Source organism: Aspergillus heteromorphus (genome assembly GCF_003184545.1).
Source record: "Aspergillus heteromorphus CBS 117.55 chromosome Unknown BO70scaffold_1, whole genome shotgun sequence".
Lineage (NCBI taxonomy): Eukaryota > Fungi > Ascomycota > Eurotiomycetes > Eurotiales > Aspergillaceae > Aspergillus > Aspergillus heteromorphus.
In genome coordinates this window covers 437,545-451,022 of record NW_020290406.1, presented here as the reverse complement: position 1 = coordinate 451,022, position 13,478 = coordinate 437,545, and the positions used below count along the sequence as shown (strand labels likewise).

The following is a 13,478-nucleotide window of genomic DNA, read 5'->3' as shown; positions in this document are numbered from 1 at the left end:
TATGTTCCAGACTTAAAGTTAGAAGTGGGTCTTCCCACCGGGACTTCAAGTTCCATTTGCTTGCATTTCCTGCCATGCTCACAACATAAACTAGTATACTGAGTACCTTGATGCTAATTGGCAGCACAAATGGCTTCAGTGTCCTATTTTCAATGGTCATGGTACGTATTATGACTACTACGAAACCACCATGTGACGATAATAGTACTGTACCTACTACTCCCAAGGGGCCCCTGGTTCATCACCAAAACCCATCCTCTGTCCTCAAAAATATACTATTGTCCAGCCTCCCCTAAAACCATGATTGTGATTTGTTTGTGAAGCAAGTAATATCCACAATTGAACCCATTCCATGCCTGGGATCTACTAGCCATTGAAAGACAAGGCTAACCCGATCCTAAAAGCAGGAAGTCACGCATGCAGTAGAACACTTGATGTCAGTGAGTTACTGTTGGTATGCCTCAAGCGTTCTTGATCTTGGGGGTTGGCCCACCAGTGTAGACTAAAGCACGACTAGTGTTTCTAGCGTGAAAACATAACAAACGCTCACAATGCCAAACTGGTATCCATCTTCCATCAAATCAGCCCGGCTAGCTCAATCGGCAGAGCGTGAGACTCTTAATCTCAAGGTTGCGGGTTCAACCCCCGCGTTGGGCTTTTCTTTTTGCTCTTTTCCAACTCAATCGCCATATCTTGGTGTCATTGACGGGGAAAGGGATAATTACTTTTCTTCCCCACAAGAAATTTCTTGTCCCCAAGACATAGGGACCCCGAGAATACGCACCGAGCCCCTACAACACAAATGCCAATGAATGTTGTCACATGTCTCTTGTAACATCAGGTCTGCAATGCTCCAGTGACTGAACTCGTAATGCAGCATCAGTAATTCGGTCAAACTAGACCTAAGATGTATGCCATACCCCAAAATCAAACTTCGCAACGGGATAAATCACACGAGGAAACGCAACGGCATTAAGACAAGACCGGCACACAATACCCAAAACCGATTATTCCTGGTCCACCATGGTCAAGCTCGACTCTCCCATCATCATACTTCTCGCGGCCCTCTCCTCAGCTAGGACCCTGACAGTATCAGTAAGTGAAATTATCTGTTCCTTGAGCCGCATGATCTCCAATGTGGCACTGTCAACAAGCACATTTGGGGTAGAGTCCTGCACAGCCTGTCTCCAGCCGTCATCAATGTCGAAGTCAACTTCCTCAGCGGCATGTTCCCATTCCTGCACGCTATCGTCGTCTTCCTCACCGCGGCGTCGATTCCACCTGATTCGCTTTGCATCCCGAACTTCGAAGCACGCAGTGAAAATAAGGATGGGCGAGTATATGATCCCCATGACGATGTCATTAAGTCTGGCATAATACTGGCTCGGAAGCCACCATTCGAACGGAAGCACCAAGAAGATGATCTCCAACAGATTGAATGCTAAGCATCGCGGTCAGTCATTGTCTAATGGTGGTAACAGATAAAACATACGAGGTATAAAGACATTCTCGTCCGGTGCACGCACGAACTGCATGGTCTTCTGCGCGAAGATGGCCATGTACTCATCAATGGCATTTCCTGAGATATCCTCATATGCACTATTGTACAGTGCAATGAGGATATTCAAGAGGACTTAATCGAAGTCAGCTCAGCAGTCCTTTGAAGAAAGCGAGGTATTGCTTACTGGTCATGACAACAAAATTGAACATGTAATAGAGAATGATTCCGAACGGAAATGCAAAGTCCTCGAAAGTGCTGAATTCCGGACTCTGCATGACACTGTTGATCATACCCTGCACAATACTTCTTGTGATGGGGATATCATTATCAACCTGAGCCATGCCGATAAATGCCTGGAAGAAACCCGCGAGGACGACGAAAAGTAGGGCGAAGAAAATCAGACTCTCCTTCATCATGACTCTCAAAACCACAAACATTGCCCCGAAAAAGCGGAAAGAGTCCAAGTAAAGCATCATACGCGTCCAGAACATTGGTCCTGCAAAGGCCAGGAAGTTATAGCTTAACTCGTTGAGCCGTCGTCTCTCTGCATCGTGTACCGACGAAGAATGCGCCAGAGCAGCGACTCGCAGGAAAAAAGACACAGCAAGGATCGCATAGAGAGTAGAGTTGAAGGCGTTCCAGAAGTCTATATATTGCCACCCAATCTTCCAGAGCTTAGTTACCTCATCGCAAATGAATGCAAGTGTCATGACATAGAGAATCCCCTCCATGACATCTATGTCACCGGTAGGATTGACGGTGTTGATGACCTGAGTGTAGAGACCAAGGAACACCAAAGAAAAGAAGATTTGGCAGATGTTCTGATAAAGGGGCGCCCTCATCCGATCGGGGTGAAAATGGACGGCAAAACTGGCGTTGTCCCTTTCCTGATAGGGCACAAAATTGGTTGGATTGCCTTCCTGCTGACAGAACCATCCATTCCAAAGGTATCTGATACACTTCTGGTATCCCGAGGAGCCAATAACCCTCAAAGCGTGGATATCAACAGCGCGCTCAATAACATTTGCCGGCACGGTCTCCTCTCCATCAATAAAGATCGAGTATCGCCTCAGAAGAACATGGATGAGAAGTGTATCCTGATCTTCCTCGGTTTCAATTCTAAGCTGGTCGTCAGTAAACTTTGGTAGTTCAACGCCAAACAACGGGGTATACTACATGCGCTTGGCGATGACCTCACATGCAAGGGCTCGACGCTCATGCAAATCAGAATCCCAAAGTTCCTCCCGCGCCAGTATCTTGAACCATCGTAGACAGACAAGCAGGCAGAAGGGGACACAGGCCTGCAGGTCACCTCCCGCTAGCCGGGCTGTCTGGATCACATCCTTTGTAATGACCCGGCTGTTGGGATTAGTAATGTCGCTCTCCGCGAGCTCGCAGGGTACGATTTGTTCGATCTGATACTTCAGACGGAGGGCCACCCTTGTAACCTCCTTTGACGGGAGACTGGACGAAATATGTTCGTCTGTAAATGAAGGAAGCACTATTACCCTGTTAGTTGACCGCATAGTGTGGAGCGGCGGCTTCGTATTCGGATGACGTACAGTGGTGTCGCTCCATATGTCGGCGGTGACGGGCCTTGCCCGTATCGGTTTTGAAGATATCTCGCCAGTGGCTCATTTAGGCGGTTGGTTTTCAAGCACAGGTTGGGAGCCAAAAAGACTGCCGAATGATGGCGTGGTAGATAAAGGAAGGTGCGAATGCTGGAGCTGGAAGTTGGGAAACAGGCCGTCTTGGGAGACTAAATCGACCATGCCGCGCACGCCCCACCCAGCCACTCAATCCAAGACGCCAATGAAGAGACCGTTTCCAACGCGCGAATCATAGAAAAAGGAACGAAGAATTAAGTTTACTGGGCACTATCTGTTACTAGAGAGTGCTGTGACTGGCCGAGCTGCATGTTTAGAAAACTTGGAGCCAGCGTTCGCTTTGACTTGCGTAAAGGGGTTGGGAGGAGATAGTCACAGGGAAGAAGAACCAAGGATGCATCAGCGTATAGAATGGCCACTGGCGTTGAATCGTAGATCAAAGAAGCTTATGTACATCAGAACATGGGGCAGCTCCTGTGGGCCGGAGCCCAGTCATCAACAGGGGTTCAATCAACATCCACTGATCAACAATAAATGACGATAATTAATAGCATCATCGCCTCGTGAGGTAGGTATTCCTCATCAAGACAAGGCTTCCCTCATCGCCTTCCACCTTGCCGATGATCTCGATCTCGCCCCGTCGCACATTGAACCGTACTTCCATCTCATAAGTCGTGTCACGTCCAAAAACTCTATTGAACTTTTCCGCTTCCCATCCGACACACGTACATGATCGCCCTCAATCCTCACTCCGCGATACCGCCTAACTCCAATTCGTTCAACGTCCTGTTGTTTTCCAAGCTCTCATCGAGGCGAGTCCACAGCCTCAGATGCTGTCTTCAAGTTGGCCATGAGTAGCTTACTCAGGAACGCCGCCCTCATCACTCTCGGACATGCTCTCATCACCGCTAACCTCCATGTTCTCACGCTCGCGCTTCTCCATGAGTTCCTGGAGAGCAGCATCGTCGTGCTCGGTAACGGCCTTGGGCGCCATCTTGACAATGCAGCCACCACCGGACTCCTTGATCTTGACCTCGATCCTTTGGATAGCCTCCTCGAGCATCTGAATACCGATAGCCTTGTCCAAGCACTGGCTAGTCAGGACGTAAAGTGGCGGGGCAACCAGCTTGACCTTGATCTGGCTCTCGGCAGTGTTGTTGATCTCGGCGACACGCAGAGCATCCTTGACCGCGTCGATACCTTCGTAGCCGAAGCAGGTAACCTCGATATCAGCACGAACCTTGGTCGGGTGAGGAGTAAGTCTCTTGCTGATGTAGTGCGTCAACTCCTTCTTCACGGACTCGCCGGGGAATTCGACCTCGTTCCACACGTCGGGGTTCCTAAGACGATATGAGCAAACTGGCCCGTGGCACCTTCAAATACACTTGTGTCCTTACGTGATGGAGATCTTGAACGCATCGTGAGAGTGGCCGTATTTCCGGTTCAGGGGCCACGCGATCTGCTGGTATAGGGTTTCGAGAGGGGTCTGGGTGGCCTCGGCAACGTGACGCATGATAGAGTGCACCGCCTTGCTCTTGTTGTATCTCTCCTCGCACTTGACCACATCTTCGGGGGAAACACGACGCTTAGAAAGATCGATATAACCTAGAGGCGCAGACGAGTCAGTTGCTGAACGTTGTCATCCGGAGGGGTGTCGCTTACCCTTCTCCTTATCCACACGGAGCACGATGACGACCTCGTTGCGACCGATACGGATGAGCTTCTGGATACTACGAATACGTCTGCGCGACAGTTCGGAGAGCAGGATCATGCCGTCGATGTTGTCATATTCGAGGAGCTTAACGTATGCGCCCATCTCGGCAATCTGGAGGATTAAAAGTAACGATCAGATGACTTCCTTGGCTTTGATTGGCGAATGGGCCTGCAGCGATGCATACCTGCTTCACATTGACCATGACATAGCTGTCCACCTCCGGGTACTTCTCCTCGTAGAAACGGCAATTTGTCAACGACATTTTCGGCGGGGTTGCGCCTTGCAGGCAAACTTCTGAACGGTCCGGGCACTGGTATAGGGCTAAAAAGTAATAGGGTATCCGAGACTAAATGGCCTCGAGAGAATACCTCCGTAAAAATGTCCGAAAGGATATGAGGGGGTCGGGAGCCTGGACTGGGGATTGCAACTTCTGGAGATCACAAAGCACAATTCAAAAAACCCACTTTGGGCCTCGCGGTTGAGTCATCACGTGCAGGGGGTTGTTACACCGCCCGGCAATACACGATAGCGCTGATTGCGCCGCGGTGCCGCCGATACTGGAACGGGCACATTGTTCGAAACATCCTCTTAACGTCTCGTTTAGTTCAATTCAAGATGGGCTTTGCCTGTCAGGAGGTTTTTGAACAGCTGATCTCGGACTCGACAAATCGCTCTAATTAAGGGATCACGCTGAATTCTCCACCAGCTGTGGAAGTTGCAGTAGATGGCCGATTGCCTCAGGCCTGGCAGATGTCTTCAAATTCAAACCCATGCGTGTTGAGATATCTTTATTGATCTCTTACTGACGGGGGCATTTCCAGCTTTGTTGGCAAGTATCACTCACGGAAATAATGGCAAGATGTCGTGGTCGCATCATAGGGTCTAAAACCGATGCTCTCCACAAAACACAGAGCCTGTGCGCCAGATAGTTATGGGCCTTCTCTTGTAGAGACTTGTAAGACCAAAGTGAGAAAATTTGGCGGGAACAACTCACCAAAAACCTATCTGAAATCGATACCGGTATTTGATAAGTATCATCAAGTCCTTCCTGTACTCCGTACTTTGCCTGGCGATACGTATGATATGCCAGATAGATGAAAACGGGAATTGTTAGTTTTTATGCCTTCATAAAAAGTTGTGACCTGGGCTTTAACATTGAAAGCTGGTTTTAAGAGCTATAATTTGTCCTCCAACAGGAAGGAATATGACACAGAATTTTATTCACCCATGGCAAGAAACATGCCTCGACCCCGCGGATTATACCAGTTACCTTGGCTTTGCTTGCACTTTGTTAGTACTGGCCATTCTGTCCCAATTATCACAAGGTATCGCAAATTCCCGAGTCGATCCAGAGTGCTAGAATGGGATCTTCGAGATTCACAAATACACAGTTGTACCTTGTAGGATTTGGTTTGATTCTTCGATAAATGTCAGAGCTCTTGATGAACTCTTACACTTATGAGAATGATGTTCAAGGCCAATCCCACGGCTGATATCTCGCTAAAAGAGCATGAATGTGGACTACTTAGTAGGGTAGTAAAATGAGGTGGAACTGTGACTAGTTCGCACGAGCCATGAGGTGACGATCTGTACGATGTGGGCCAATGGGAACGAAGATACTAGATCTGAGCCAACCCCGCAAATGTGCATCGGAAAGCAGGAAAAACAACAGATGCTCCTTTGATATAAAGTAATCACATGTAAGAATCACTGCCTCTTCCGGCAGTGCTGTATTCTGGGCCTAAGTTGCTTCTTTCATATCATAATATCCAGCTCCATGGACGTATTACCTCTGTCAAAAGACTCCAATTTCGTTGAGGTTCCTTGCAGCATGCTTGGCCATCCTGTGTAGCAGACAGGTTCTAGGGCCTTCTTTGGTGCCGTCCTGCCTTCTTTATCTTACGGCTCCGCTCACGACGCGATTGAAATTCCCAGAGCATAACATGATTATTGTATTAAACACCATGATATCACAAGTATTGGTGGCTCCGGGACCTAGGCCCTCTGCGAGATTATAAACGATTATAATTGTCCTGAAGTAAGGGTTTCATCTGCGGTATTCCTAATTGCGATTTGTTCTGCGGGCTTGGAAGAAGTGGCATTTGAGGGATGCGATAGCATGCCTCATTTCGTCGCCAGCGTCGACAAGGCCCTTGGGTTCGCTGAACCAAAGGGTGGCCCACAGTGAACTGAAGTTCTCTAGTTCCCTCTGAAGCGAGTTGGGGGGACCTATTGTAAATTTGCATAGCTTGTCATGGCCTGGACTTGTAGACGATTGACGGCACCGCGCAATTTCCAGCGACTGACATCTACAATGCATAGTCTCGGCATCTGTTGGATATATTGTTTATAGCAATCATGAATATCGTCACGAACTGCTCTTCTCTTTTGGATGGGGACCCATATATACGTGCACTCGTAGATCGCAATCCCACTTGCTCAGGTTTCATCCTCATCCACAGCCGCCCTGCGAACAACATCCAGAAGCAGCACCTCACAAGCTCGCAATGCTAGACGATTTGTCTGGCTAGAAGCGCCATTCGACGACTCTTCACCATCACCACCAGCAGTAGATGGCGACGCAACCAACTTCATCTTGCCGTCACCACCAAGACTAAATCCCCCGCAGGTGATTCTCGACAGGCGCACGTGTTGCTGCCCCTTTGGACCGGGACCAGTAGCATTACCGGTCAAATCCAGCTTCATTGCCAAATGCCCATCCAGGTAGGCACTGAGACGGGACAGAACGTCCGACTCACTTCCCATTCCACTGTCTCCGGCATAAAGAAATCCACCCAGTGACTCCCGCGGTATACTTATGTTGAGAGCGCGTAGCTCCGGCGCGACAGAGGCCGAAAACGAGAGTGTAAGATGAAGCTCTTTCAGGATGTTTACGGGATTTGCGGTCCCGAGTCCTTCTGATGCAAGGGCACGTATGTAGGTTCCCAGTGCTGTGCCAAGGAACTGGGGGGGTAGATGCAGGGGAGAACAGTAGGCGTCGAACGTCGAGGAGAGGAAGGAAATGAAAGTTTGTCGGAGAGGCGCGGGGAAGCGGGTTAGGAGAAGAGGGAGGCGTGTGGAGTGTGTTTGGGTCTGGGATCGCGTTCGAGTTCGCGGTTTGGTGGTAGGATTCGACTGAGACGCAGGTAAAGATGAAGATGTGAGGAGGGCGGCCTTGTAGGTTATGTTTTCGTATTCAAGTTTCACGCAGATCCCCCCTCCTTGGTGAGATGGTGAGGGCGAGTGTGGTGGGCGACGGGGCCGGGTTCGAGATCGAGGCGCATTTAAGGGGTCGGACGCATCGTCAGATTCAAGGGATTCATGTTCGATTTCTGAGAAAGATATGTTTGGGACGGTTTCCCAAGTGCAGGATTTCAGCGCGCCGGTTCTGGAGAGCCCGTCATCTTCTGTTGTAGGCAGTGCGCCGCCGAATTGGACGCCGCCGGACAAGGCGGTGCCGGATAACTGATCGCGCAGCCTAGTCGCGTAAGCTTTTAGAGCCAGAGGATTGTTTAGTAGTGAGTCGAATTCTTTGCCATGGTGGAGGGGTGAAAGACGATGTAGCGTCCATGAGGTGTTTAGTAGAGTTGCTTGTGTCATTATGGTATCCTTGGGCTGATTGAATATAGGTTAATTGGCAGACGAACGAGCCTTTGTAGATCACATCATTGAGGAAGTCAACTTAAAATAACAAAATATATCGGCCTCGGGGCTCGGGAGTGAGGGGGAGGAAGAATGATGCTTACTGGGGCTTCCGCGTCTCAGGACTACAGCTATCTCCGCCGACGCGCCGTATCCCGCAAACATGGCAAACAAAGCTTAGTAGTACTAGCATGTGCTAGGATGTCGGGCTATGTCTCTAAATACATAGACTGATGTTTATATTTTACGGGTTGAACCACTTAAAGACGAAAACAATATTTCTATTCTTTGTAAAATCCGCTGCTCAAAAATGTTATGCTGCAAGAGTAACACAAAGTCGCAAATGGCTCATAACTCAACATGGATATTTTCTCCACCATGGAGTGTACCCAAACCCCGCTGAAACGCCTCGCCTTAAGAATGCGAAATAATGCAATGCTTGCTAATCAAATAACCAAATGTTTCATGCCCGCCATCCATCCGATATACAGCAATCTTGGCAGCAGAAGAGTATCGGTAATCCATTCCAGGCCATGATGCGTTCTGCATTATGAGGTGCTGCCATTCTCGAAACCAGTTCCTCTTTCACGACATCGAACCAGACATCCTTCAGAGAGCCATGAAGATGCACATTTGGCGCATTTTGGAAAACCAACGAGTTGATGTCGTCTTTTGCATTAGACGTGATGTCATTGTGGAAATTGTGCATGAAATCCTTCCGTTGCATTCGCTGATTACCCCCATCGCCGATCTCAGCGGAGAAGTACTCCACTATTCGAAGGAATGGCGACACTGTAAGCAGTGACCCAATCCAGCTATCGTCTGACACCGTAGGCTCATCTGGTGGTACGGTGTACCGCAGGTATGTGACAAGAAGCTCCATGCAGTGGTGTGTGGCGATAAGGGTAGGGGTGTCGGTAAAAGGAGGTGATCTGATTATCTTTACTTGCAATTCCCGGTACATGATTTTACGGATGTGAGGGGGGACCGGAACTGGCAGACGTCCTGCTTCCCAGTCACGTAGAAGGGCATTGGTCTGCTCTCGTCTGGCAAGAGCGTAGGCCTCAAGGAAGTGTAGCGTATAATACCTACAAGAGGGATCGTGTCAGGAGCAAATCGGAGTAGGGTTGGGATTGTCACTTACATCAGTGGCGTGAGGTAAGACCATAATTGTGCAGTTGTTCGTTGCACAAATGCATACCGCTCAGACTTCGAGGAGAACATTGACTTCATGAATGCCGGCTCACTGTGCACGAATCGATCCATGACACGGTCCGCAAGGTAGCAACAGAGCCGGGAACAAAGCTTCTGCCGGCGACGCAGTCCAGATATGTATTTGAATGTGTATATATGCCCCCCCTTAGCGCTCTTTGCTGGTGGAAATAGATCCGACAGCAGCACCACATCATCTTCGGGACTTCGGGTATATGTCTTCTCTCCGTCTATCGGAGACGGAAGTGTTCCATGGCGGCGCTGACGGAGGTACTGCCGGGTAATCGATTGTTCTTGGGAGGTGAGAAGGTTATGAAAGGACTTGCAGACGAGTTTCAACGGCAGGAGATCCGTGACGCCGCAGTGCGCGAAAATCGTGATCTGAATCTCGACGGGGAGAAGATCCCAGGGGGGGGCCGATGTAGAAACTAGGTTGACTCTATCAACATCACATGGTACGTTAGCGATGAGCGCGTCACAAAACCTGACTGCATGCGTCTGGTGATCAACTGGGGGCTTAATCAACGTACACTGATGACGATACCGAAGATGGACCTGCAGTGTGTTTGGACGAATTATTCTTCTTGGCATCTGATTTCCTTGCTCTGTTATTGATAGCATCGCGCGCCTTCTTTGCCTGTAGCATAAACTGGTGGAACGAACTCATCGTCAGGTTCCAGGATGCATGAGGAGTCCAGCTCCAGCTTCAGGAAGAAAAAAAGAAAGCTTGTCACCATGCAAATCCCCTAAACAGTCCCCTCGCCGATGGGTTTTAAGGGATTCTTCCGCCCGCGCCGTTTTAGGTCGAGGGGATATGACTAAGCACTAAGCAGGGCTGAGCAGCAGGACCGTTGCTATTTTAGAAGCAGTGCACGCATAGGAGGATCATATGCGGGGAACCTGGGCATTCGAAGTCAAATGATGGAGAATCAGTAAAGACAGGCGATGGAGACAAAAGGTATCAATTCCAAAGATAGATTGATGGAAGGAGGGGGGAGAAGCGCGCGCTCACCTGAAACTGCTACTACTGTAAGATCGGGGCTGTCAGTCTGCTAGCTTGGGGTCGGTTTTTCTTTCTCCCCTCTCCCCCTCGACGTCTTTTTGTCCCTAAACCGCTAGCTCCGCTACAGAGCTAGGATTTTACGATGCTTATGCCTGAGAAACAGGTGCCGATTCGTCAGTTTAACAGGAAGTCCCATGTCATAGTGTGGGTTGATACACTTATTGTAAACATTTTACTGGGGAACTGCAGAGCTTAATCTTACGTCATCTGTCATCTTGCAACAGGGGTTGTACTACCTACTTTGTACTTCATCCGGTGCCTGATTCGATCGAAACACCGGGTCCAGACCACAGTTTTGATTGCTGCGAGCCATCCACAAGATAGTCCATCCGGAGGACGCTGGATCTACCGATGAGGGGCCGTCTAGATCCTGATTATGACAGGTATTGCTTCACTGCTGAAGTGGGGCGGCATCACAGTATTTCGGATTTGCTTCGTATTTGCCTGCATGGGGTGAGATACAGATGTAGGCTATGGAAAATGGTTTTCGAGGATCTTTAGTTTGCATAAATCATCCCAGCACTGACCTATCTATATGTGTCTGTAATAACAACGCTCGTTGGTAGAAATTTCAATATATCTACTCTGCACTTTAGCTTTGCTTAGAGTGGCTAACGGCCAGGTCAGGTCAGGTTAATTGGAATTTTTATATCTAATCGCCAGGTTATGATCAGGTTAAGGAAATTTTTATATCTAACCGCGGTATAGCTAAAAACCGGGCGGTTAATTATTTTAACTGTTCTTGATATTAAGATCTACCCGCTATATTTTTTTAAGCTCTAGCATAATTAAGATATATCCAGATTAAATAATTATTAATCTGATCATCTTCATCATCGCCTAAAAGTATATAAAAAGAAGCTTTTTAGATTAAAAAAATATAACTAAGAAAGAAATTAGTATCTTTTTTATTATTATTTATCAGAAATAATAAGAAAATTCTAGTTATATTAATAAAATTCAGCTTTTTATAAAATTATTATTCTTATAATAAGAAATATATACAAAGATATATAATTACCGCTCTATTTTAGCTGTATATCTTAATTATATTATAAAATACTAGAAAAACTATATATTAATTACTAATTAGAATACTAAGAATAAATATACTACTTCTATTCTACTATTTCTTCTGGATTAGACTATTTTTAGATTTATAAATAAGATATAGCTCAAAGAGCTATCAATAGAATCAGAAACTGACAGGCAGTTAAGAAGATTGCGGATAGTCAGGTTATTAGAATAAAGCAGGTCAAACAGATTAAATAGATCAAACAGATTAAACAGATCAAATAAGTAGTAAGAACTTTTCTTTAGAAGACTTTATTGAACTTTCACTTTCTCATACAAATTGGGTGCAAAAGTGAGGTGAAAGTGAGAGAAAGATAAGAGAAGTAAAAAAATAAGAAGAATTAGAGATCAGATAACTAAGTAAGAACTTTTCTCTGATCTCTCAGAAAAACTTCACTGAACTCTTACTTTCTTATATAAATTAGATATAAAAGTAAGATGAAAGTGAGATGAAGATAAAAGAAAGATAAGAGAAAGATAAAAGAAGTAATAAAAAGAATCAAAGATTAGAAAGAGACTAAAAGCTGATTCAACTTGATTAAAACTTATTAAAAAACTAATTAAAAACTGAGAGATCTTTTTATTTATATTTATAGCCAATTGGCTATCAAAAGCACATGAAAACATATAAAATTATATAAAAATTATATAAAAATTATATAATTAGAATAGGGCCGAGAATAATAGAACCAGTGGTTGAATAGAGACTAGAATAATTAATAAAAGTAAGATCTCTTGCTCCGCTGCGGGGTAGGCGGAACTCAGAATTATCAGTCTGCCAACTAATAATCTAAGGCAGTCAACTGGTCTGAGACTGCAAACTAATAAGTCTTAGGCAGCGAACTGGCGAGTCTTAGACAGCGAACTGGCCAGTCTGCCTATATTATTAATACACCCCCGCAGTTTTGATAAGATAAAATATTAGAAAAAACTGGAGTAAATAAATTACTAAAATAGAAAATAATAATAATAGAATTTAATAAATCACCATATTCAACTATTTGATAAATTGAGTATATTTCTGACCAAGAAACTGCTTAGTCAGGCCATCTGCTTGTATTTTATTAGTAGATATCTATTAAATATCAATTATTTTATTCAGGGCTTCTTGCCTTAGCTAATAATTAATAATATTAATATATTTCAGACTAGTCCAAAAGAGGAAATTCTTATCAGTAAGAATTTTGACTGTTTGATGGTTGTTATATAATATAGAGAAGTGTTGATTAGAGCTAAACTCTATTTGTTTAAAAAATCTTCTTTATTAAAGAAGTTACTTGACTGCAGTAGTTAGGGCTAATAATTCAGCTTCAGTAGTTAAAAGAATCACATAACACTGTTTCTTGCTTAGCCAATCAATAGGGCTATTGAATAAATAAATAATATACCCTATTAAGCTAGCGCGATCTTGATTATCAGCAAAACTAGCATCACTGGCCATATAAAATAAAATAGGGCTAGGGCTAAATTCAATAGCCAAGTCCTTTGTTCCTCCTAAATAAAAGATTAAATGATCCACAGCCCTGAGATGTTTAGGGCTTGGATTGATCAGGTGTTCTGAAATCAACTTGTGATAGGATCTACTTGTCAGGGTAGAAAGCCTGTCGACTAGGTAAGGAATCAATCATGAAACACTGTGTATTCATTTGATAATAACAAAGATAG

The 13,478-nt window shown here is 45.9% G+C and overlaps 5 protein-coding genes and 1 non-coding gene across 6 annotated transcripts; 2 read left to right on the top strand and 4 right to left on the bottom strand.

The window, feature by feature from the left end:
• Positions 1-252: 252 nt before the first annotated feature.
• BO70DRAFT_357248 (uncharacterized protein) lies at positions 253-860 on the top strand. Its single transcript, XM_025541990.1, has one exon. The coding sequence runs from the start codon at positions 552-554 to the stop codon at positions 810-812; it is 261 nt and encodes an 86-aa protein (XP_025403846.1). The 5' UTR covers positions 253-551; the 3' UTR covers positions 813-860.
• Positions 585-657, top strand: BO70DRAFT_t30. The gene has a single exon. It is a non-coding gene; the product is annotated as a tRNA-Lys (tRNA).
• Positions 861-909: 49 nt separating the features above from the next.
• yvc1 (putative potassium ion channel Yvc1) lies at positions 910-3,224 on the bottom strand. Its single transcript, XM_025538976.1, has 5 exons — positions 3,064-3,224; positions 2,678-3,002; positions 1,686-2,620; positions 1,493-1,633; positions 910-1,441 (listed from the first exon to the last, which is right to left on the bottom strand). The coding sequence occupies exons 1-5, from the start codon at positions 3,137-3,139 to the stop codon at positions 1,008-1,010; spliced, it is 1,911 nt and encodes a 636-aa protein (XP_025403845.1). The 5' UTR covers positions 3,140-3,224; the 3' UTR covers positions 910-1,007.
• A 284-nt stretch (positions 3,225-3,508) lies between these two features.
• On the bottom strand, positions 3,509-5,242 carry BO70DRAFT_327008 (translation initiation factor eIF2 subunit alpha). The gene is made up of 4 exons (XM_025540681.1): positions 5,007-5,242; positions 4,771-4,933; positions 4,506-4,713; positions 3,509-4,448 (listed from the first exon to the last, which is right to left on the bottom strand). Exons 1-4 carry the CDS (start codon positions 5,082-5,084, stop codon positions 3,968-3,970), a joined length of 930 nt encoding a protein of 309 aa, XP_025403844.1. The 5' UTR covers positions 5,085-5,242; the 3' UTR covers positions 3,509-3,967.
• Positions 5,243-6,798: 1,556 nt separating this feature from the next.
• On the bottom strand, positions 6,799-10,657 carry BO70DRAFT_383772 (uncharacterized protein). The gene is made up of 4 exons (XM_025545605.1): positions 10,207-10,657; positions 9,609-10,115; positions 8,954-9,552; positions 6,799-8,412 (listed from the first exon to the last, which is right to left on the bottom strand). Exons 1-4 carry the CDS (start codon positions 10,341-10,343, stop codon positions 7,262-7,264), a joined length of 2,394 nt encoding a protein of 797 aa, XP_025403843.1. The 5' UTR covers positions 10,344-10,657; the 3' UTR covers positions 6,799-7,261.
• Positions 10,658-12,930: 2,273 nt separating this feature from the next.
• On the bottom strand, positions 12,931-13,254 carry BO70DRAFT_282721 (Ty1/Copia family ribonuclease HI; the record flags this gene model as incomplete). Its single annotated transcript, XM_025539055.1, is given in 2 exon segments — positions 12,931-13,072; positions 13,091-13,254. The coding sequence occupies 2 exon segments, from the start codon at positions 13,252-13,254 to the stop codon at positions 12,931-12,933; spliced, it is 306 nt and encodes a 101-aa protein (XP_025403842.1).
• Positions 13,255-13,478: the final 224 nt, after the last annotated feature.